General features: G+C 35.1%; 1 protein-coding gene across 1 annotated transcript in view; it reads right to left on the reverse strand.

Annotated features, from left to right (window-relative positions):
* Positions 1-4,290: 4,290 nt before the first annotated feature.
* Positions 4,291-22,784, reverse strand: part of LRRIQ1 (leucine rich repeats and IQ motif containing 1) — a 205,001-nt gene continuing 186,507 nt past the window's right edge. The window contains exons 23-25 of the mRNA XM_070370008.1: positions 14,730-14,862; positions 11,967-12,027; positions 4,291-4,657 (exon numbers count right to left, since the gene is read on the reverse strand). Coding sequence (XP_070226109.1) covers positions 4,487-4,657; positions 11,967-12,027; positions 14,730-14,862 — 365 coding nt within the window. The 3' untranslated portion in view covers positions 4,291-4,486. The remainder of the gene's footprint in view (positions 4,658-11,966; positions 12,028-14,729; positions 14,863-22,784) is intronic.

The following is a 22,784-nucleotide window of genomic DNA, read 5'->3' on the forward strand; positions in this document are numbered from 1 at the left end:
CCCTTGGACTACAAGGAGATCCAACCAGTTCATCCTAAAGGAGATCAGTCCTGAGCGTTCATTGGAAGGACTGATGTTGAAGCTGAAACTCCAATACTTGGCCACCTGATGTGAAGAGCTGACTCACTGGAAAAGACCCTGATGCTGGGAAAGATTGAGGGCAGGAGGAGAAGGGGACGACAGAGGATGAGATGGTTGGATGGCATCACTGACACAACGGACATGGGTTTGGGTGGACTCTGGGAGTTGGTGGACAGGGAGGTCTGGCGTGCTGCGGTTCATGGGGTCGCAAACAGTTGGACGCGACTGAGCAACTGAACTGAACTCATACACTATTACAGAGGAATTTTGGATTTTCAGTCTCTGGCTAACTTTGAAAATGGACTATGTCTGGGAAAACACAGAGATAATATGAAGAAGGCAACTGGAAACCAAAACTAGGTATATAGTGAGCAATATTTCATCAATAAATGTCTCCAGAAAGAATGAATGGATAAGAGGAACTATATTCTTACTAAGCTACATGTTTTAGCCCAAGGAACAGAAGACAGTATAGCACTGAGTTTGGAATGAGAAAAGATGGATTCAAGTTGTTGCTTTCCTTTGCTAAGTTTTTTTGTGAGAACGTTCAAATAAATACTTTAAGTCTCATTTATATTATCTATCAAAGAAAAATAATCATATAAGTCAGAAAAGACAATTAAAAGAAATTGGCTAAACTCTAAATTGCTAGAGCAATAGAGTTATTGTTATTGTAATGCATCCTTTAAGTATTAAGAGGGAAATGAATTGAGAAAACCAAAATCACTTAAGGATATCAAATATTTTAAAATAAATATTGTTTAAATCAGGAATTTTTTTGCCTAGTCATTTCACAATGGCACATTTTAAAATATGAATGTGACCTACTTCATCTATTTTCAAATCATAATATAGATTAGAAAATTTGGTAGTAGATTTCCTTGGCCTTGTGTAAGAGGGCTGCTGCTGCTGCTGCTAAGTCATTTCAGTCGTGTCCGACTCTGTGCGACCCCACAGACGGCAGCCCACCAGGCTCCCCCGTCCCTGGGATTCCCCAGGCAAGAACACTGGAGTGGGTTGCCATTTCCTTCTCCAATGCATGAAAGTGAAAAGTGAAAGTGAAGCCGCTCAGTCGTGTCCAACTGTTTGCGACCCCATGGACTGCAGCACACCAGGCTCCTCAGTCCATGGGATTTTCCAGGCAAGAGTACAGGAGTGGGGTGCCATTGCCTTCTTAGTAAGACCTAAAAGGATAAAAACAGAAACCTTAGGAAATTCTCTAAGAAAATACATTGTTACTTTATATGGATGGCATGGTCCTGCTATTATTTGATACACAGAAAAAGAAGACAACTCTACTTTGAAATTGTTTAAAAATAATACAACAGTAACAACACATACAATAACGAACAATATAAACAACAAGAACAATACTTTTTTTACTTACTACTAGGCAATGCATCACCATACTTTACGTATATTTTTACTGATTTATTCCTCACTAAAATTCCATGAGATAGACATTATACTTCCATTTTACAGAGAGTAAACTCATTCTTAGAGATTAAATAATTTACCCAAGGTCACATAACTTATCCGTGATAGTTGAGTAGGGATTTTAAACCTGAATGTATCTATTTTTAAAGAATATGTGTTCCAAATAATATAGTAACATTGAAAGAGAAATAACTAGAAAAGTTCAAAGGCTGAAAAAGTTTTATAGCTGTAACCCATAAACTACTCTCTAGATTTGGCTTGCGAAGCTGAAAGAAATATTTTAGCTTTAATAAGGTGACAAGATTTTGAGAGAAAGCTGGAGGAAAAGAGCTTTCAAAATACTGAGACTTTAAGTGGTTGGCCCAGGGCCATGGGGGCCTAGGACACAAAGACTCTGACAGTTAAAAGATTTCTCTATATAATGCTATGCCATTTTTTTTTCAGTTAAAGAACTATTAAGAGGACATTTCTTTTAAGCTGAGCTAGTTAGCCATGTGACCAGATACTACAGACTTCAATATCTTACCTCAACTGATTTTTCTTTTTTACAACAACTACAAAGAACATTTACTAAGCACTTATTTTGAGACAGATACCATTCTGAACGTGCTATCAGTTCAGTTCAGTTCAGTTGCTCAGTCGTGTCCAACTCTTTTCGACAGGCCTCCCTGTCCATCACCAACTCCCGGAGTTCACTCAAACTCACGTCCATCGAGTTGGTGATGCCATCCAGCCATCTCATCCTTTGTAGTCCTCTTCTCCTCCTGCCCCCAATCTCTCCGAGCATCAGAGTCTTTTCCAATGAGTCAACTCTTCGCATGAGGTGGCCAAAGTACTGGAGTTTCAGCTTTAGCATCATGCCTTCCAAAGAACACCCAGGACTGATCTCCTTTAGAATGGACTGGTTAGATCTCCTTGCAATCCAAGGGACTCTCAAGAGTCTTCTCTAACACCAAATTTCAAAAGCATCAATTCTTTGGCACTCAGCTTTCTTTATAGTCCAACTCTCACATCCATACATGACTACTGGAAGTGAATGCATTATATTTGATCCTAAAACAATTCTGCAAGGTATGTATCTTTCCTATTTTAAGGATGAGAAAATTAAGTTATGATACAAATCTAGGCAAAGTGGTGTCAGAGCTCATATCCTTAACCATTATATTACATGTATGTTACAGTAAACTAGTATGACAATAGTTTGACAAAGAATTTGGCAAATAGTATTTATTCATATTCATTCTGTTCTTTAAGAAAAAATATTTCCTAAAGTGGCTTGTCTTAAATTGTCACCTAATGGACAGTTAGTCATTAGTAGTGTTTGCAATAATGTCATTTATTGACAACTAATGGAAACTACAGTGTGAATGGCCTTATTACAGTTTCTTAGAGAAAGTGTTAAGAAATGAACTCTCTATAAAGATCTTATATACTCTAAAATCTATAACTCAGTTTTATGTAAGTGAAAGATGAAGCTTGTGCATTTCAGGATAGTTGCTGACTGACTGAGTTATTTTTGTTTTAACATTCAGATAGTACATTTCAAACAGAAGCTTTGATATTCTGTAAAGTGAAAAGGCAATTTGTGTAAAAATTTTATTAGGTTTGTTTATTTTTACCCACACTACTTCAAAACAACATCATATGAGTTTGTAATATGCAATGCTTAAAATGGGTATGGCATTATTCACTATGATGTGTGGCATAGGTTGATTCTTTCTGAAATGTTTTATACATATATATAATATATATAAAATATATATATATAACTTCTGATATTACCACATTTTGTTGCTGTAGAAAATTTGTATTAAAAGAATAATTTTACATAGGTGAATTAACCTAAAATATTTCTTAACCATATTGACCAGAGCAACCTTTCATGACCAGATTCTGGGAAATATTTGTACGTTAGATATATTAAAATTATTTTAAAATGAAATTAAAATTCATTAAAATAAATTTACATATAAATGGATTTAAATGACTGGAATCTAATAATGCCAAGCATCTGGAGGAAAAGTCAGAGAATCATTTCGATGTTTTCATTTATCTGAAGAGCACTATCTGGATTGTTGAATTGTTCATATTCAAATAAATATTGACTTTGTGTGTATATAATCATACAATCAATGAGTAATAAATCTTTTTATAGAGTAACTATTACTTAAAATGAAGTGTAAATTAATATGTGGATTTCTGAGGTTTACTATATGTTGGCAATATTAACAAAATATTATATTAAATAAACCATCTTTTGTATTAATATACCATAACACTCTAGAAAATGTTTTGATATCTTTACAGTGTAAGTTAAATGAAGAGTTTGAAAAAGTTAGGCTTTCTTACTCTCAAATACCTTGAGATACAGATAGTTTTTAAATGTTTACATTCTTTTCAGAGTTAAGAATTGCTTTGTAATTCTTGTTGAAACCATGATATATATATATATATATATATAGTTATAGTACCAAATTAATAAACGTGTGACAAGTTTTCAAATATAAAAAGTCATCACTAGTAAATACAAACTGTCATCTATTCAGTGGAAATAGTTTTTAAGAGCATGATTTTGACACTATAATGTTTAGAAGTCTGCTATTTAAAAAAAAATTCCTTCAAAACAAACTTTACTTACAATATATATTAAATAATGACAAAAGGCCAAAACACATTACTTTGATATATAAATCCAACATTTTACAATTAACCTAAACAAACTCTTTTAGAACTAAATGATCAAAGAATTCAATATGATCCATGGAGGGGTAGAGGAGTAAATCACTGAGTCACAGAATAGAATTAAAATAAAAACTGATGCTCTAATTTTAGAAATAATTTAATTCCGTTTGTATCAAAAGAAGACATTCAAAGAAGGAAAAAATTCAAATGGATAGTTTTGGGCAGTTCTGGTTGCTGGCATCCTAACCCTTATCTGTAAAAGAATGCTTGCTGGCATTAGTTTCCATCAATTCATTTGTGATTTTGAAATTAATTCTGAAGGAAACCACAACTTACTTGAAGATCCCGCTGAGTGTCTGTGTGCCAGAGTTTTTTTTTCTGTCTTCACAGACAAAGCACTTCCACTGGTCATGGAAAAAAGGTCTAAATCCGTGTCTTCTCTGCTTACAAGTCTTGCCTGGGAGCAATGGGAGAGAATGTATACAATCATGAAACAAAATATGGCATTTTCTGAATGCAGCTCACATTACCCCAAATAAACAAACAGGCTCTGTCAAACAACCTTCTTCAAAATGATACCACAATCCTTTATTGCTGCCCAGGCAGAACAAATGCACTATGTCAAAGCATTTTTTGCAAATAAGAGCCGATTTTAAAATTGAGGTTTGCTATTTGAGTCTGTACAACAAAAGAAAACATTTCAGTACAGTAATTTTGATGAAAATCAATCTTAAAGGCAACTGATGAAACTTTAAATAGCTTAACATCACTTATTTACCAAGGATATTATTTAATTCTTAATTGAATGTTATAAATGTCACATTGGATTATTTTCTGCAATATTCATGTTTTACCACTTATAAAATTCCCTGAAATGCCTTTCATCCCATATTTTTATACTACAAAGCCATGAAAGATCTCTACTTTCTCACTACAGTCATTATTAATGTAAAATACTATATGTTAAGTCTAATTTGGGAATAAGGGTAGACATATAGAAATTTCAAGATATTTTAAGGACATATGTATTAGATAATTTATTTCATCTAAAATTACTCTCTGAGCTTTCATTACTATTTTGGATTGAACTGAAGAGTTGAAAGAATCACCTCTTGGCTATAAATATTGTTTTACATAATGTCTAATATCATTAAGTAAGGATTTATTGGGATTTGGCCCCTCAATGGGAGAAAAATGCCATGATAGAAAGTAAAGCAGCCTCAAAGTACCTGGAACTTCATCCAAACCACAGGATGCTTGAAATCCTGTGAGAAAGCATTGTCCTTAATATTTGATGTGAGAAAAATTTAGAGTAAAATAAAACCATAAAACATCACTGTGGTTACATAGCTATCCCTATATGACGTGCTACAAAAACTCATGAAACCAGAACCCAAAGATCATCTTCCTTCAAATTCAGATGTCTGCATACCCCCTCCCACCTTCTCTCATTGTTAAATCAGCAAGTTTGGTATTGGTGAACTCAGAGGAGAAGCCCTTCTAGGGCATTAGTCACTTTTTAAAATGTACCTGGGTAAGTGATACCATTGTTTCATCAAAAAAACCTCCGTAGAGAACTATTTCAAGTGAAATGATGACTGGCTCACAATTTACACTTGTGATGTTTAGGATGAAAAATGTTATACATTCTTTCTGGATTTTATTTCATTAGTGCACAAGCTTATGTATTTAATGGTCCCATTACTATAGCTCCATCAATACTGAGACATCACAAAAACCAATCAGGAATAAGGGGGAGTGAAAAAGCTGGCTTAAAGCTCAACATTCAGAAAACGAAGATCATGGCATCTGGTCCCATCACTTCATGGGAAATAGATGGAGAAACAGTGGAAACTATGTCAGACTTTATTTTGGGGGGCTCCAAAATCACTGCAGATGGTGATTGCAGCCATTAAATTAAAAGATGCTTACTCCTTGGAAGGAAAGTTATGACCAACCTAGATAGCATATTCAAAAGCAGAGACATTACTTTGCCAACAAAGGTCCATCTAGTCAAGGCTATGGTTTTTCCAGTGGTCATGTATGGATGTGAGGGTTGGACTGTGAAGAAAGCTGAGTGTTGAAGAATTGATGCTTTTGAACTGTGGTGTTGGAGAAGACTCTTGAGAGTCCCTTGGACTGCAAGGAGATTCAACCAGTCCATTCTAAAGGAGATCAGTCCTGGGTGTTCTTTGGAAGGAATGATGCTAAAGCTGAAACTCCAGTACTTTGGTCACTTCATGCAAAGAGTTGACTCATTGGAAAAGACTCTGATGCTAGGAGGGATTGGGGGCAGGAGGAGAAGGGGACAACAGAGGATGAGATGGCTGGATGGCATCACCGACTCGATGGATGTAAGTTTGAGTGAACTCCGGGAGTTGGTGATGGACAGAGTGGCCTGGCGTGCTGTGATTCATGGGGTCACAAAGAGTCGGACACGACTGAGCGACTGAACTGAACTAACTGACTGATCAAAGCAATACCAAGATTTTGGTGACATCAGTTACAAAATAAGGAAAGACATGCTAACCACATAAGAGACCCTCCTGCTGACTAAAGAGGCATTAACTATAAGCCTCAGGATTTTAAAATCAGGTTTTATTTGCTTCAATTTAATGACATAATTTCACTGCACCTATTTAAAAAGCAGAAATCTCACCCTCCTCCAGACAAGATGATACCTACATGTCAAGAAAGTATTTGTGAACATGTCTTCCAAAAATCTTGTTATCATCTAAGCCATTAACATCAAAAGATTGTTTATTCCAAAACAGCAAACAGTATCGGTTATTAACTAAGCCAGATTATAACAGAATCAAATTTAGAAGTGAAATTTAACAATAACACACACTTTCACAATGGTGCCACCTCGCAGCTTAAATGCAAACCTAGAAATTTCATAGAGGCTAGTTACATGTCTAGCAGCATATTTAACTCAGCCACATATGTATTTATATTCAAATTCTACCTGTGAAAACACTGGTTTCAAATTGAACATCATCCTTCCTCTTACTGTTAAGGAGTAGAGAAATCATAAAGAAAATATATCTTTTCTTCTATGTCATGCAAAATGGATATACTATACATGCAAAATAGAATAAAATTGACCTTGCTTTTAATACTTGTTCTACAAAACTGTATGTTTAATCCCAAAACATTGTAATATTAAACATTCTTCACAGTTATAACATGATAAACAGTTTGTATCAGATCAGAATTTTCTTATGTGCAATACAATAGCAAATATTTAAATAGTGATTTTGCAAAACTCTCGTTGATCTTTGTCTTCTGATTAGATCATGTCTGTAGCCTAATCTACAAAGTCTGTAATATTCTTTTTTCCCATATTTTCACAATGAAATGAGTGGTATGAATTCTGGAACATGACTTCTAAGCAAGTGGATCCTGTTTCACCTCCAAACCGAGCTACTTAATTTAAAATAGAGAATCTCTTCCATTTAATAAAGAACAGTCAGTTCTTTCTTCTGATTTTTCACAAACAAGATTTTATTAAATATTTATTTTAAAAGTTTGTATTTTTAGAAGACAAACAGCACACAAAATAAATACCTATTTACTTATTATGCAGATATTTTTAAAAAAGAAATAAAATATTATAAAGTGAAATTCACTTGTAAGCTTTTCAGTTTTTCTACATATGTTTTGAATAAACGTATTCAAAAGTTTTTAGAATATTATTTCAAAATTAACCTAACTTATTTTTGCATTTTGCTTCTTTCACTGTACATTACACCTGTGAAATACAGATCTAGTTCATTTAACTGTTTGAATAATATGCAAATTATTGCTAAATTACTGTAGATGCTATGAACATACCACATCATTGTTTGTACTATTTCTAGACATAATACCAGTGTTTTAAAAATATTTTTCTCTTTGATTGCAGAAAGCTGAGGTATGCATACCCCTCCATTCATAATACATTGTCATCATTGTGCAAACCCCTTCTCTTATATAATAAGACAGAGGCCTTGTTATGTAACATATGTGGGCATGGAAGGCACTGTAAATGTTTTATAGAACTATAATTTACAAGTAATAAAATGCACAGAACTTAAATATGAAGTTCAATCATTTTCAAAAATTTTCTTTTTGATTTACAACTCCCACAGAAGCTGCAAAAATTGGTACTAAGAGTTACTTTTATATCCTCCACACAGCTTGTCCAAATGATATCTTGATAATTCAAGTTCAATTAATAAAAACAGGAAATTGACATTGGTGCCATACTATTACTAAACCATAGACCTTATTCACCAGTTTTCACACGCACTATTTTTTTTTTTTTTGGTTTGTTTATGCTTCTATGACATTTTATCACATGTATAAATTCGCATAACTACCACCACAATCAGAATAGACAATTATTCCATTTCTCCAAACAAGCTCTTTGTTTTCCCTTTAAATTAATACCTTCCCCCTAATCTAATAACCGGCAACCACTAATATATTCCCCATCACTATAAGTATGTAGTTTTGAGAATGTTATGTAAATGAAATCATACAGTAAAGAACATTTTGAAATTGTCTTCTTTCACTTAGCAAAACGCTCTTGAGATCCATGAACGTCTTTGTGTATACCATGAGTTTATTCTTGTTTGTTGCTTTTTGTTCCTTTTTGTGTATCTGTTGTACGTATGTATCACCATTTGTTTACCATTTACCCAGTGAATGAGATTTGGATCATTTCCAATATTTTCAGCTATCACAAATAAAACTACTATGAACATTTATGTATAAGTTTTTGATTGAACATAAGTTCATCTCTCTAGAAAAAGTGCTCAGGAGCAAAACTGCTGAGTCAAATAAGTATATATTTAACTTTATGAGAAATTGACACTATTTTATTTTTTTTTTACAGTGGCTGTACCCTTCTTCATAGGGACTTCTCTGTGGCTCAGTGGTAAAGAATCTGCCCGTCAACGCAGGCTATGCGGGTTCAATCTCTGGGTTGGGAAGATGCCCTGGAGTAGGAAGTGGCAACCTGCTCCAGTATCTTGCCTGCAGAATTCCATGGACAGAGAAGCCTGGTGGACTACAGTCCATGGGATCACAAAGAGCTGGACACAACTTATTGACTAAAAAACAACAACAATTCATGCATATGGTATATGTCTTTGGTTTTTTATAAGCAATGTTTGATAGGTTATAATTGTAAGGGCCTTGCACATGTTAATGTTAACATTTGTGATTTAACTCTACCGCAGTACACCTCCTTCTGTTTTTTTTTTTTTTAATTTTATTTTATTTTTAAACTTTACATAATTGTATTAGTTTTGCCAAATATCAAAATGAATCCGCCACAGTTATACATGTGTTCCCCATCCTGAACCCTCCTCCCTCCTCCCTCCCCATACCATCCCTCTGGGTCGTCCCAGTGCACTAGCCCCAAGCATCCAGTATCGTGCATCGAACCTGGACTGGCATAATCCTGTTTTTTTTCTTCCTTCAAAGGAGTTGTTCCTGAGAGCCTTCCCCAGTAAACATCCTACATTCAAATATCAGAATCTGAGTATATTTTCTGGAGAAATTAAACTATGAGTGTCTTCTGCAGGAAAATGCTAGCATTTTGGGAGGATAAGTTTAATAAGCAATGCAATTGTCTAGATCTATGACATGACTTCTGATATATATTTGGAAGTAAAATAATATCTTGTTTGCATTTTTCTCATTCTTGTTTGTCATACAATAACTTTAATCTTGTTTGGAAGACAGAGATATTATTTATTAGCTTCCTCAAAACCTATCATTTGAATGTTTGATTATGTCTAATTCTGTCCTCACTTTTGAAGCTCAGTGACAAAATATTCTAGATGATATTTATATTTATCCCTATATTAAGAAATAACTCCACCGTCTTTTGGTATGCCTTGTTCTGATATGATGTCAACTGTCAATCTATCGTTCCTTTGTAGATAAACTTTCACAAATTTTTTATGCTGTCTAATCCAGGGTTCATTTCAAAGATATTATTTTTTATTTTCAGAATTTATAATGGCCTTATTTGTATATCCATCTCCCTCTAATTAAAATTTGATCATTTTTTGTTCGATTATTTTCTGCCCTTTTATTATGGGTGGTATTTTTATGTCTTTGAGGATCTTATGGTAGCAGCTGTTGCGGCTTTTTAACATTTCAAGATTTTCCTTAGTTATGGCCTGGTCCCAGTTGTACAATTATCTGCACAAGTTTCCTACAAGTAGGGTGTTTTAATTCCCCAACACTCTGCAAGATTTCCACCCAACCTGGCCTTCAATTAGCCCAGTATCCTTTTAGTGTAAATCCTTGATCCATTCCTCTGTCTTGACTCAAAAAAAAAAAAAGTCTGTTCTACTACTACCACTTACCTTGTTTGGTATTCAGCTGTTCTTCAATATATTTTTTAAAAAGTATTTATCATTGCTATGTATTTGTCATACATTCGTGGGTAGTGTGATATAATGGGATATGGAGGAAGGAGATTAATGTCAAAGGGTTAATCTCATAGAACCATTGTGATTAGTAATCTACCCAATCTGTTTTCATTCATTTTAGAAGTATAATAATCAAATGTAATATCCCTTCCTTTATTGTGGCATTTCTTGGCACTTTATATTTCTGATTTTTGCTCCAAAGTGGCTACTCAAAAATCTGTTTGAGAGTGTTAGTCAATAATATGTAGGGTGTTAATAGCCTGAGGTACCACTTTTCCTAGGGTAATCTTCATGTGACTCTGCCAGAGGGATCTCTATTAAAATGCAAGAAAATATCTGTTTAGTGATTATTTCAAATATGTGCATTCTTCTATAAATATTTCCATAAGCACATTAATTTTAACATTGTCCTAATTTTTCTCCTCTTTCAGGAAAACTCCTTGAATGAGTAATCCATAACAATAATGAATATAACTGCTCTGGATATGATAATATTATTTCCCATTAGAGAATACATTATTTTTTTATACAAAATTCTACATGGTAAGTTAACTTATAATCAGTTTTCTTGGTGAATGTAGAGTTTGAGCAAGGAATATTCATTGGTTGATATAAATGGAAGGTGACATAAAGTTAGGATTATTTGATGCCCTTCATTTTCACATGCCAAGGAGGTCACACACTTCTGTCATTGGTCAGGGTACCCTCTTTTCTGGAAATTTCTGGAAACACTAACATTTCTTGTTTGGGGACTCTGTTTCTCCAGACTCCATATTGGCCACTCTTCTGTTAACATAGGCTTCCTTCTGATAGCATATATTTCAGCTGACTTTTGAAATGCACATGAGTTATATTGTCTAGAGTATACACTCTGGTCGCCATGTTAGAACTTGGTTGCTCCTAACACTCCAACCATTTACACTTTATTACTTACAAAAGTTGTACACACAACTACTTTTTAATTTTTACCTGGTTTGATATTTTGAGTCATGAGCGTGCTTCGCTGTTTCCCTCAAGTATCCTCCTTTTAAAATAGTCTAGACAATAATATTGTTTTATAATTTCTTGCCCAGAGTATCTTTTAAAATATAGTAGCATCTTGTTATTTTAAAATCTACCAGGTAAACTATTTTAAGATGACATCATATTTTAAAGTCATATTATAAGCCAAGAAAACATGGTACTATTTTAATATTTAATATTTTGAGATTATCCCCAAAAGATACAGTTGGTATTTTCATAATTTACACTACTTATTGACACATCTTAAAGTGCCATCTGTTGAGTACTGTTGTCCACACACTTTTTCTGAACTTTAAACACATTTCTTACCACAAGCCGAACTCTTCCGCCATTACGTACGTCTGGATCTAACTCAGGCAAGAAGTGCTTGCTGCATAATGACAAAAAGAGAAATCATATTACTATATCAATGTAGAGGAAGACTATGAAAAACATGCCCAATGAAAAGTTTGAGAAAAATCAATAATATACAAAATGGAAATAATTGTTTTCTTAAATTAGGTGAATACAAATATATATACAAATTTATGTCTTTTCATAATTACTTTAAAATTCAATTTGACATAAATTTTAAATTTGCCAAACATAAATGCATACACAGATAAAAATAATCTGCAAGTACCAATAACCTTAGCTAATAAATTATAGTACGGGTAAATATTGTACCACATCTACTTATCTATCTTACTTATAAGAAAGGCAAAGCTTCTTATTTAAAATAGGTCTGGTATGTTTAGTGCATTATACTAATGCTCACAATTAACTTCTGTTTAAGGCTAGAGCATTCATATTTGGCTTTTCAAGAACTTCTGTTTTAGAAAAAAATTTTTCTTAAAATATTAATACTTAAATATTCCTTTATATATTATATTTTCAAAGGACAAAATCCACCGATAATTGTCTGTTGCATTATATGCTTAAATATAACTAATTAAGGAGTAACTGATGTTGTTAAATGTTTAAATATCTTAAAAATACATCCTGAAATGTTTTGTTTGTATTTTTCACATTATCTGTACAGATGCTTTTAAATCTCTAAAGAAGATCTCTTTCATCTGGTTAATATAGATGGTAAGCTATGAGTTATGCTACATTTGGTTATAGTCCTGAAAATATCTTGTTATGAATTATGCTAAATCAATTAATGCCAGCATAAATAAACTGTACTTGCATCAATAGGAACACTCAGCAAAATAAAAAAAGCCTCAAATGTTGATTGTTTTATTCCTACTTTCTTTGCTCACAATGAAATAGGATATAACAACCCAGGTTTTGAAGTGTTGTAATTTCACTTTTTTCCGTATTATTAAAGATATTATATGGATAGAATTGACTACATATGAAGGTTTTTTCACTTGTATATATTATAAAAAAGGTTTAATTTTTATACATTATAACATTCTGCTATATTAAGTGTTAGACCTCATAACTGTTTTCTTTGTTACTCATTTAAATAATTAATACCCACAACCCCTGGAAATGTTTCCAAAGTGTCATCTATATTTAGATTCATATTGGTTTATATATTTGAAAATGCTTAAGTAGCACTTTTAAAAACTGTTTTGCGGATATGCATAGCTACAGTGAAAGTCGTAAAAATTTATACAACTGTATAATATGAGAAACTAAATACTCAGTATTCTGTAATAACCTATAAAGGAAAAGGGTTTCCCAGGTGGTTCAGTAGGTAAAGAATCTGCCTTCAATGCAGGAGACTCAAGAGACCTGGGTTTGATCCCTGGGTTGGGAAGATGCCCTGGGTGAAGGCATGGCAAACCACTCCAGTATTCTTGCCTGGAGAATCCCATGGACAGAGGAGCCTGGCAGGCTATGGTCCATGGGGTTACAAAAGAGCCAGACATGACTGAAGCTATTGAGCACATAAGTGAAAAGAATGTGAAAAAGAATATATATGTGTTCTACTCCTGAAGCTAACATGGCATTGTAAATCAACTGTACTGTAATTAAACAAAAAATATTCAAAAATATTATCTCCAGACTTTTATTTTTTTTAAAATTTTGGTTTAGTAGTTATGTACATAAATGTTTTATGTTATGTATTGTTTGGACTGAATCTTGTTCCCTCAAAATTTATATGTTCAAATCTTGTTTTCTCAAAATTTATACATTCAAATCCTAATCTTTAATACCTCAGAAAATTACTATATGAAGACAAGGCCTTGAAAGAGACAAAGTAAAACGAGTTCAAAGAGGTGGGCCCTAATCCAATATAACGGTGTCCTTGTTCAAAGAGGAGATTAGAACACAGGTAACGCAGGTGGAAGGATGGTCACGCGAGGAGCCAGTGAGACGGAGCATCTGCAAGCCAAGGAGACAGACCTCCAAAGAAACCAAACTTCTGACTCCTTGATCTTGGACTTTCAGCTTCCAACACTGTGAGAAAATAGATCTCTGCACTTTAAGCCGTGCAATCTAGTATTTTGTTATGGTAGCCCTAGAAAACTAATACATACATTAATATAACAAAAATTAATTGATTACTTATTAGGTTCAAGGCACCTTTCTTTGCTGCTAAGGGACATCAACATTTGATAACCTCAATTTGAGAACTCACCTCTATCTTGTGAGAAAGAGAGATATCTCACTATAAAGAGGAGAAACTAAAATATTGAGACATCACTGAGAATCAGTTACATGACTGGTAAAGTGGCAGGATTGGGGTTGAGTTTAATTTTAACTGCTAAACATAAATGATAATAAAAATAACAAAAAATAAAATACTGCAATCACCAATACAGATGATATTTATAAACAGTTAATAGATACCATGCATTTTACTTTATAAAGTAGAACCATTTGTGGGTTCATCATCACCATCAATCAATTGTGCTGATTTTTAAGCATTGCAGAAACTAAGCTCTTGAATATTTTACAGTGAAAAAACATAGTGATCAAATCTATTCTATATAAGAGACCATTTATAGTCTGGTAATGTCGTATATTGGCCTTCGGCTATATAAAGTCATGTTTGTTTTAGCATAATTAACATAGGTTTCACTTTTCAATATATGTTTGCAATACAAAAATCTGATTTAAGGGAGAAGACCTCACCATTTCATATTTCTGGAACCAGTCGTTTCAAGAACCCCAACCTGTGTATGAAGCCATTGGTACGTATATTCTTTACTCCTTTCTAATTTTTCATTTGCAGTGGTATCCTTATACATAAATTCTTCTTCCTTATCTAGGGAAAAATATGAAAATATTATTTGTTTTTTAAAGAAATCAAATTTTGGCCAAGCAGCTTAGTCTAGGCTAACAATTTTATCACAAGGAAGAGAAAAACAAGACAGGTCAGGGGAGCTAAATCATCTGTAAGAAAAATACTGTCAGTCACTTATAGACTAAGTACTTTTCCTGTTTGAGTTTCAAACCCACTTATTTTGAAAAGCAGAGTTGTTTTAATGAAACCAACATCCTATAGGGCTTGTTTTTTAGTGTTTTAGTTAGAAAATAGAAATAATTATTTTTGGTAGACAGAATTTAAAATCTAATTGTTCTCATACAATCTTATCCATATGAAGAATTTATAATTTATATTGAGGATACTCAAAATAGACTTGTAATTTTGTATAAAACAAAACTTGGTTTATATAAGCTAGTACAATATGTAAGTTAGGAAAATCATTTATATTAGGTTTAGGAAACCTGTGCTAATGCCATAGCAATGATTTCAAAGATGGAGAGGGGAAAGGGTAACAAAGAAGATGAGTATGGAAACTATGCAAAAGGAGAAATTACTCCAGGTGAGAATACAAGGTAACAAATATAAAGGAAAATAAAATAGTTTAAAAAAAGAAAAAGAAAAATCCAACCCTTATAGCTACACCTAAATATAGTATATGCATTTATATTATTAAAAAAAAAAATCTGCAGACATTGCTGCCACATGAATGCCACACACTTGAGTTACAATGAAGACCTGTTGTTCTAGAACACTTCTCCATGGACTTGATTTTTTAGATGGCTTCTTTTTTGGTGCCATCACCATGTTTAGGGACATTTTAGCTTTGTAGGGTTCACTGACAGTACACCAGAGAGGGGGTACCTACTGAAACTAACTCATGGTAATTAAACTCACAAGAAATCTACAATTTTTATTTAAAACATCAGTTTTTAATTTGAACTATTCTTTCAACTGGCTTCACCTAGCTTAAAACTCAACATTCAGAAAACTAAGATCATGGCATCCAGTCCCATCACTTCATGGCAAATAGAGGGGGAAAAAGTGGAAACAGTGACAGATTTTATTTTCTTGGGCTCCAAAAGCACTGCAGATGGTGACTGCAGCCATAAAATTAAAGGATGCTGACTCCTTGAAAGGAAAGCTATGACAAAGCTAGACAGCATATTAAAAAGCAGAGACATCACTTTGCTGACAAAGGTCTGTATTTAAAACTATGTTTTTTCCAGTAGTCATGTATGGATGTGAACACTGGACCATAAAGAAGGCTGAGCACCAAAAAATTGATGCTTTCCAATTGTGGTGCTGGAGAAGACTCTTGAGAGTCCCTTGACAGCAAGGAGATCAAATGAATCAATCCTAAAGGAAATCAACCCTGAATATTCATTGGAAGGACTGATGGTGAAGCTCCAATACTTTGGCCATCTGATACGAAGAGCCAACTCATTGGAAAAGACTCCTGATTCTGGGAGAGATTGAGGGCAGGAGGGCAAGGGGATGAGAGAGGATGAGATGGTTGGATGGTACACTGACTCAGTGAACATGAGTCTGACTAAACTTTGAGAGATAGCCATGGACAGGGAAGCCTGGTGTGCAGCAGTCCACGGGGTTGCAAAGAGTCAGGCACGTCTTAGCAGATGAACAATTCTTTCACTGTAGATCTTCAAACATAGAAAGTAATCTTTTATTTGCAGGTTGTTTGGAGGACAAATGAGACATGCTGTGAAGCTTATTTTGAATGCTAGGTGCATGGGCAGAGACACATTCACACATGGATACACACTCAGCATCTATTGTTTTGATTATGTTAAGATGATACATTCATCATGTCTTTTTTTTTTCCCTTAAAATTTGCTGTGGTACTAGTGAAATGACTAATTTTCAGTCCAAAGAGATACTAGGTCCAGTTCTCAGAAAAGCTACAAGTCAAGATGTTTATTTCTCTAAATTACATTACTTAACTTCCTGTTAACTTCTCATGACATCTTACATTTCTAAAATGGTCATATCCCTTGTTTCCTGCGTGCATGCTAAGTTCCTTCAGTCGTGTCTGACTCTTTGTGACCTTATGGACTACAGCCAGGCTCCTTTGTCCATGGTCTAACCCAGGCGAGCATACTGGAGTGGATTGCCATTTCCTTCTCCAGGGGATCTTACCGACCCAGGGATCAAACCCATGTATCTGTTGGCAGATTGTTTACCACTAGCACCACCTGGTCTGCCTGAATTTAAGCCAAACCCTCCATAGTTGCAGGGTTTCCCCGACAGCTCAGTTGGTAAAGAATCCTCCTACAAGGCAGGAGGCCCTGGTTCAATTCCTTGGCCAGGAAGATTTACTGGAGAAGGGAAGGCTACCCACTCCAGTATTCTTGGGCTTCCCTTGTGGCTCAGCTGATAAAGAATCCATCTACAACGTGGAGACCTGGGATCGATCCCTGGCTTGGGAAGATCCCCTGGAGAAGGGAACGGCTACCCACTCCAGTATTCTGGCCTAGAGAATTCCATTGACTATACAGTCCATGGGGTCACAAAGAGTCTGACACGACTGTGTGACTTTCATTTTCACTTTCTCCATAGTTGCTGTACTGAAGGAATAATTACTCTGCATTCAAGGGCTGACCACTGAATTCATGAGCAGAGAGCATTTTAATAAATGGCTTTCTTTATATAGAAACTAAAAAAGAGACTCAAACAAAGGGAAGATTTGGGCTTGCCACCCCAGTTACTGCATTAAGCACTAAGTTTCTTTTCCAGCAGAGTCCCAGGGTTTTATCTGCCTTTCTTGGTTGATCAGACCAAATGGTGAACCCATGAGTGCAATGACAGAAGGGAATGACAGAGAGGAATCAGTGACCCTGATAATTAACTGAACCTACAATTGGAACTTTACCTACTCTTGATATGTAGCAAGTGTACTTTTAGCTAAAAATAATCTTTGTGTCTTTCTGCTTTCGAAAATAGAGACATATACTTGCAATAGCCCCCTTTTAAAGTGCTTATTCTGAAAAGTTTTCCTCAATTCTACAGTAACACTCCATAAACCATAAGTGGTTTTACATTAGACTCAGTCCAGTTTCTCAATAATCATCCCCGAATAAAGATTAGAGATTTCACTGTAAGAGTCCAACTCATATTAATTCTTTTAACCTGAAGGCATGGATTGGTAGATTGGCATGAATTCAGTGTAAAAAGAGAACTAGCATAGTGGTGACATTGGCTAGATAGATCCAAGCATACTGCCATTCCAAGGCTGCAGGAAATGATTCTGGCAAATGACTTTTGCAATAGCATTTCAGGATTACCCCTGCCACTGAGGAGAAAGTAGGATTTACTTATTGAAGCTTGCTTTTAGCATTTTGTTTAGGAAGAATAATGGTGCCAGGTTTACTTACAGACCTTTGTCATTTTCTAGTTCAGTTCAGTTGCTCAGTCGTGTCTGACTCTTTACGACCCCATGGACTGCAGCATGCCAGGCTTTCCTGTCCATCATCAACTCCCGGAGCTTGCTCAAACTTGTGTCCATCAAGTCAGTGATGCCACCCAACCCTCATCCTCTGTCGTCCCCTTCTCCTCCAGCCTTCAATATTTCCGAGCATCAGTGTCTTTTCAAATGAGTCACTTTGAGTTGAAGTATTGAAGTTTCAGCTTCAGCATCAGTCCCTTTCAATGAGTATTTAGGACTGATTTCCTCTAGGATGGACTGGTTGGATCTCTTTGCAGTCCAAGGGACTCTCAAGAGAATTTTCTCCAACCCCTCAGTTCAAAAGCATCAGTTCTTCGGCACTCAGCTTCCTTTATAGTCCAACTCTCACATCCATACATGACTACTGGAAAAACCATAGCTTTGACTGGATGGACCTTTGTTGGCAAAGTAATGTCTCTGCTTTTTAATATGCTGTCTAGGTTGGCCATAGCTTTTCTTCCAAGGAGCAAGTGTCTTTTAATTTCATGGCTGCAGTCACCATCTGCAGTGATTTTGGAGCCCCCTCAAAATAAAGTGTCACTTTTTCCACTGTTTCCCCATCTATTTCCCATGAAGTGATGGGACCGGATGCCATGATCTTAGTTTTCTGAATGTTGAGTTTTAAGCCAACTTTTTCACTCTCCTCTTTCACTTTCATCAAGAGGCTCTTTAGTTCTTTGCTTTCTGCCATAAGGGTGGTGTCATCTGCATATCTCAGGTTATTAATATTTCTCCAGACAATCTTGATTCCAGCTTGTGCTTCATCCAGCCCGGCATTTCTCATGACGTACTCTGTATATAAGTTAAATAAGCAGGGTGACAATATACAGCCTTGATGTATTTCTTTTCTGATTTGGAACCAGTCTGTTGCTCCATATCCTGTTCTAACTGTTGCTTCTTGTCCTGCATACAGGTTTCTCAGGAGGTAGGTCAGGTGGTCTGGTATTCCATCTCTTTAAGAATTTTCCACAGTTTGCTGTGATCCATAACAAACTATGACTATGTTTGCATAGTCAGTAAAGCAGAAGTAGATTTTTTCTGGAATTTTTCTAGTTAGACTTCCCAATAAATCCTTTTGATTTTAGGAGAAACACCTTTATGCCTGCAAAATGCAATCTACTACCTACCTACTGTTCTTTCCTACTTTTCTAGGTCTTCATTAATTTCTTGTACCATCATCCTAAGACAAAAGTTCTCTTTTTGATCCATGCTCTCCCCTAGTTACTACAGTCTATATATGCTGTTTTTACTCCAGGACACACATTCTATTAATTTTATTTAAATAAATTGTTAAACTCTTTTACTATATAAATAACACATTTTCACAATAGTTAACCTTAAAAATACTGAAAAGTAAAAAGTCAAAGAAATGATAATCTACAAAAAGCCCACTATTCAAAGATAACCACTGAATAACACTTCTAAGGCATTTCTTTGTAGTTCTTTTTCCCATAGATTTGTTTTATCGCATTTTTCCATTAGTACTATGACAAATGAATTCTATGTAATGGAAATCTAAACCTGAAAATGCTTTTAGGGGTTATACCCTATGATGTACCAACTTGTTACATGAAGGTTTTTAATTATTCTATTTAATCCATTTTAAGGTGGAATTAGATAACATGTCTGAATTTCTGAATATTTTGAGGAACATGGTATAATCTATATCGTCAAATAGTTTACAAAACCTTTACCAATTTACCACAAGTTATATGAGGTTAATCATTTCACTAAGTCCCTAGTCAGCATTGGGATATTAAGTATTTTAAAACTGTTGATACTTTGAGAAAAATATTGTCTAATACAGTCTTAATTTATATATTTCTACTGCTAGCAAAATTTAAAGTGGTTCCATATGATTTCTTATCAATAATATATAAAGTGTAAAGTATCTTTCTTATTCTTCCCAATTATCTGCTGGATTCTAGTATTTCCATTTTTGCTTTCAACTGACCATTCAAAATTCTTTATCTGTTACCACTGGTGCAAATATTTTCTCCTGCCCATTGTTTGATTTTAATTTCTACTCTATTTTCAAAAGGGGCAAATTTTTCTCTAGGCATACAAATTTATCTATTTGCTAAATATCTTCTAAACTATAAACCTTTTTCTTCTCATAATTTATAGGTTATATCTTCCAATTTGTTAAATATGATACCTAAGATTTCAGGGACAAATTCTACACTCTTCTAATATTTTGTCTTTTACACTAAAATATATTGGTTAACAAAATTCCATTAAGAGAACTCTCTCTCAGTCTACTTTGTCTTCCCTTTTCATTCCCTCCTTAATTTACTGCAATCCAATTCTGTCAAATTGAAATTATCCTTACAATGAGGACCTTAAACCACCTTATCTACCAAGCACATTTATTCCTTATCTTCATTGGCCTCTCTGCTGAATTCAATTACACAGAACATTTTCTTTGTCTTAAAACTCTCTTCTCTGTGAGACTTTGAAACATCAGAGTTCAAGTGCTTCCTTTCTGGCTCCTTTACATACACTCCTTCAGATGCTGATGCTTGTCAGTCTATAGAGTTTAGGAGCACCCTACGCTCACCACCTCATTCCACGCCTAACGTTGTGCTGGCCTTTGATGACAGTCAACTGGATAACTAGATGGTATGGTGGCGGTTTAGTTGCTCAGTCGTGTCCGACTCTTGTGACCCCATGGACTGTAGCCTGCCAAGCTCCTCTGTCCATGATATTCTCCAGGCAAGAATACTGGAGTGGGTTGCCATTTCCTTCTCCAGAGGATATTCCTGACCCAAGGATCGAACCCAGGTCTCCTGCATTGGAGGCAGATTCTTCATTAACTGAGCTACAAGGGAAGCCAGATAACTAGATACAGAGTGTTTATTGCCTCATGGGGGTGGCAGCTTAGAGGACTGGATATCACCAACATCTACTTTGTTCCTGCTCTCAGATCCAGCTGAACTTCAGAATCACAGTGTGTTGTCATCATCCTCCTAGTAAGTCTGCTTTTTCTCCTGACTCCCCAAGTCATTCAGACCAGATATTCTGGAGTTGTCCTTGGCTGTTCACTCCTTATGTAATGACATCTAATCCAGAATTAGGTCTAGTCTCCCTACCAGTTATCTCAATGATACCTGGCCCCTTCTTCTCATCTCCATTGCTCCATTTTGAACAGGAGTGAGAGTCTCTGTTGACTGACATGTGTGCTTCAGCTCACTGCAATATGGCTTCCTCCCTGTACCGTTTCACTAAAACTGTTCACACCGAGATCATTAACACTGCTAGATCTTTGGGACTTTTTGAAGTTCTTACTGACTCCTCTAATATTATACATCGTCCACTTCTTCCTTCTCAAAAGGCTTATTTCCTCCGACTCATGCTTAGTTACACTTGTCCTGATTTTTCTCTGCCCTACTGTCTAAACCTCAGTTTCCTTCAAGGGTTCCTCTTCCTTTGGCATCTCTTCCAATCTCGGGATTCTTCTCTGGCGTAATGTCCTAGCCCCATCTTATTCTTTGGTTATAAGCTTCCTGTCAGAAGATAGTCCTTCTTCTATCGCTTTCTGAAATGTATTTATCCAAAGCCTCTCTACTGGGTATCCTACAGACAATTTAAACAGACTACATAAAAAGCTAAACTCAAGCTTTATCCCACCTTTTCCAAGTTCCTATAATTCTACCATCATCATCAGTGTAAAACTCAGAAACCTGAGTGCTGTACTGAACCAGTATTCTTCCTCACACTTTAACTGCAGATTTTACCTCCTAAATTCTTTTCATTCTGTCAAATCTCTGGTGTTTGCATTGTCACCATTTTAATTTGGCCCACTATCATCTCTTCTCAGTTACTGTAACAGCGTTCTCACTGGTCTTTTTGCTTTTGACTTTGTTCCCACTTATATATCTCCAACTGCAAACGGTCTTTCTAAAGAACCCATTTAATTTGCACTTTCATAGGTTGAATTCTGGGTTCTCTACTGTGTCTGGGCAATGTTCAAAACATTTTGCATGGCATACAGCCTTTCCTTATCCCTTCAGACACATCTATTAAGTTCCTCCCTCAACCACCCAGATGTATTATAATTACTCAAAATGATCTCGTTGGCCTATAGACATTGTGTTTGGGATTATATACTTCACCAATGGTGTTCTTACTTCAGGTCTTACTTTGGAATTTACATTCTTCAGAGTAAGCTCCTGATCTTCTAAACACGTCATTCCTTATTCAAACTAGGTTAGAGATGTTCTCCATGGATAATATAGAGACCTTAGGATAGCATTTATTACATCACAATTTAGTCTTCTATTCATGTGTCAGTTTTATGTACTAGAATATACATTTTATAAGTGATACATAGTAGGATGATGTTCAGTAAATATTGGTAAGATTAAGGAATGATTGTCATAGTTGATTAATGTTCTCTGAGAAATGAAATTTAGATTTTTAGCATGCAGACAAACCTGTGTATTCTGGAGAATAACAC

Source organism: Bos mutus, chromosome 5 (assembly GCF_027580195.1).
Source record: "Bos mutus isolate GX-2022 chromosome 5, NWIPB_WYAK_1.1, whole genome shotgun sequence".
In the NCBI taxonomy this organism is placed as follows: Eukaryota; Metazoa; Chordata; class Mammalia; order Artiodactyla; family Bovidae; genus Bos; species Bos mutus.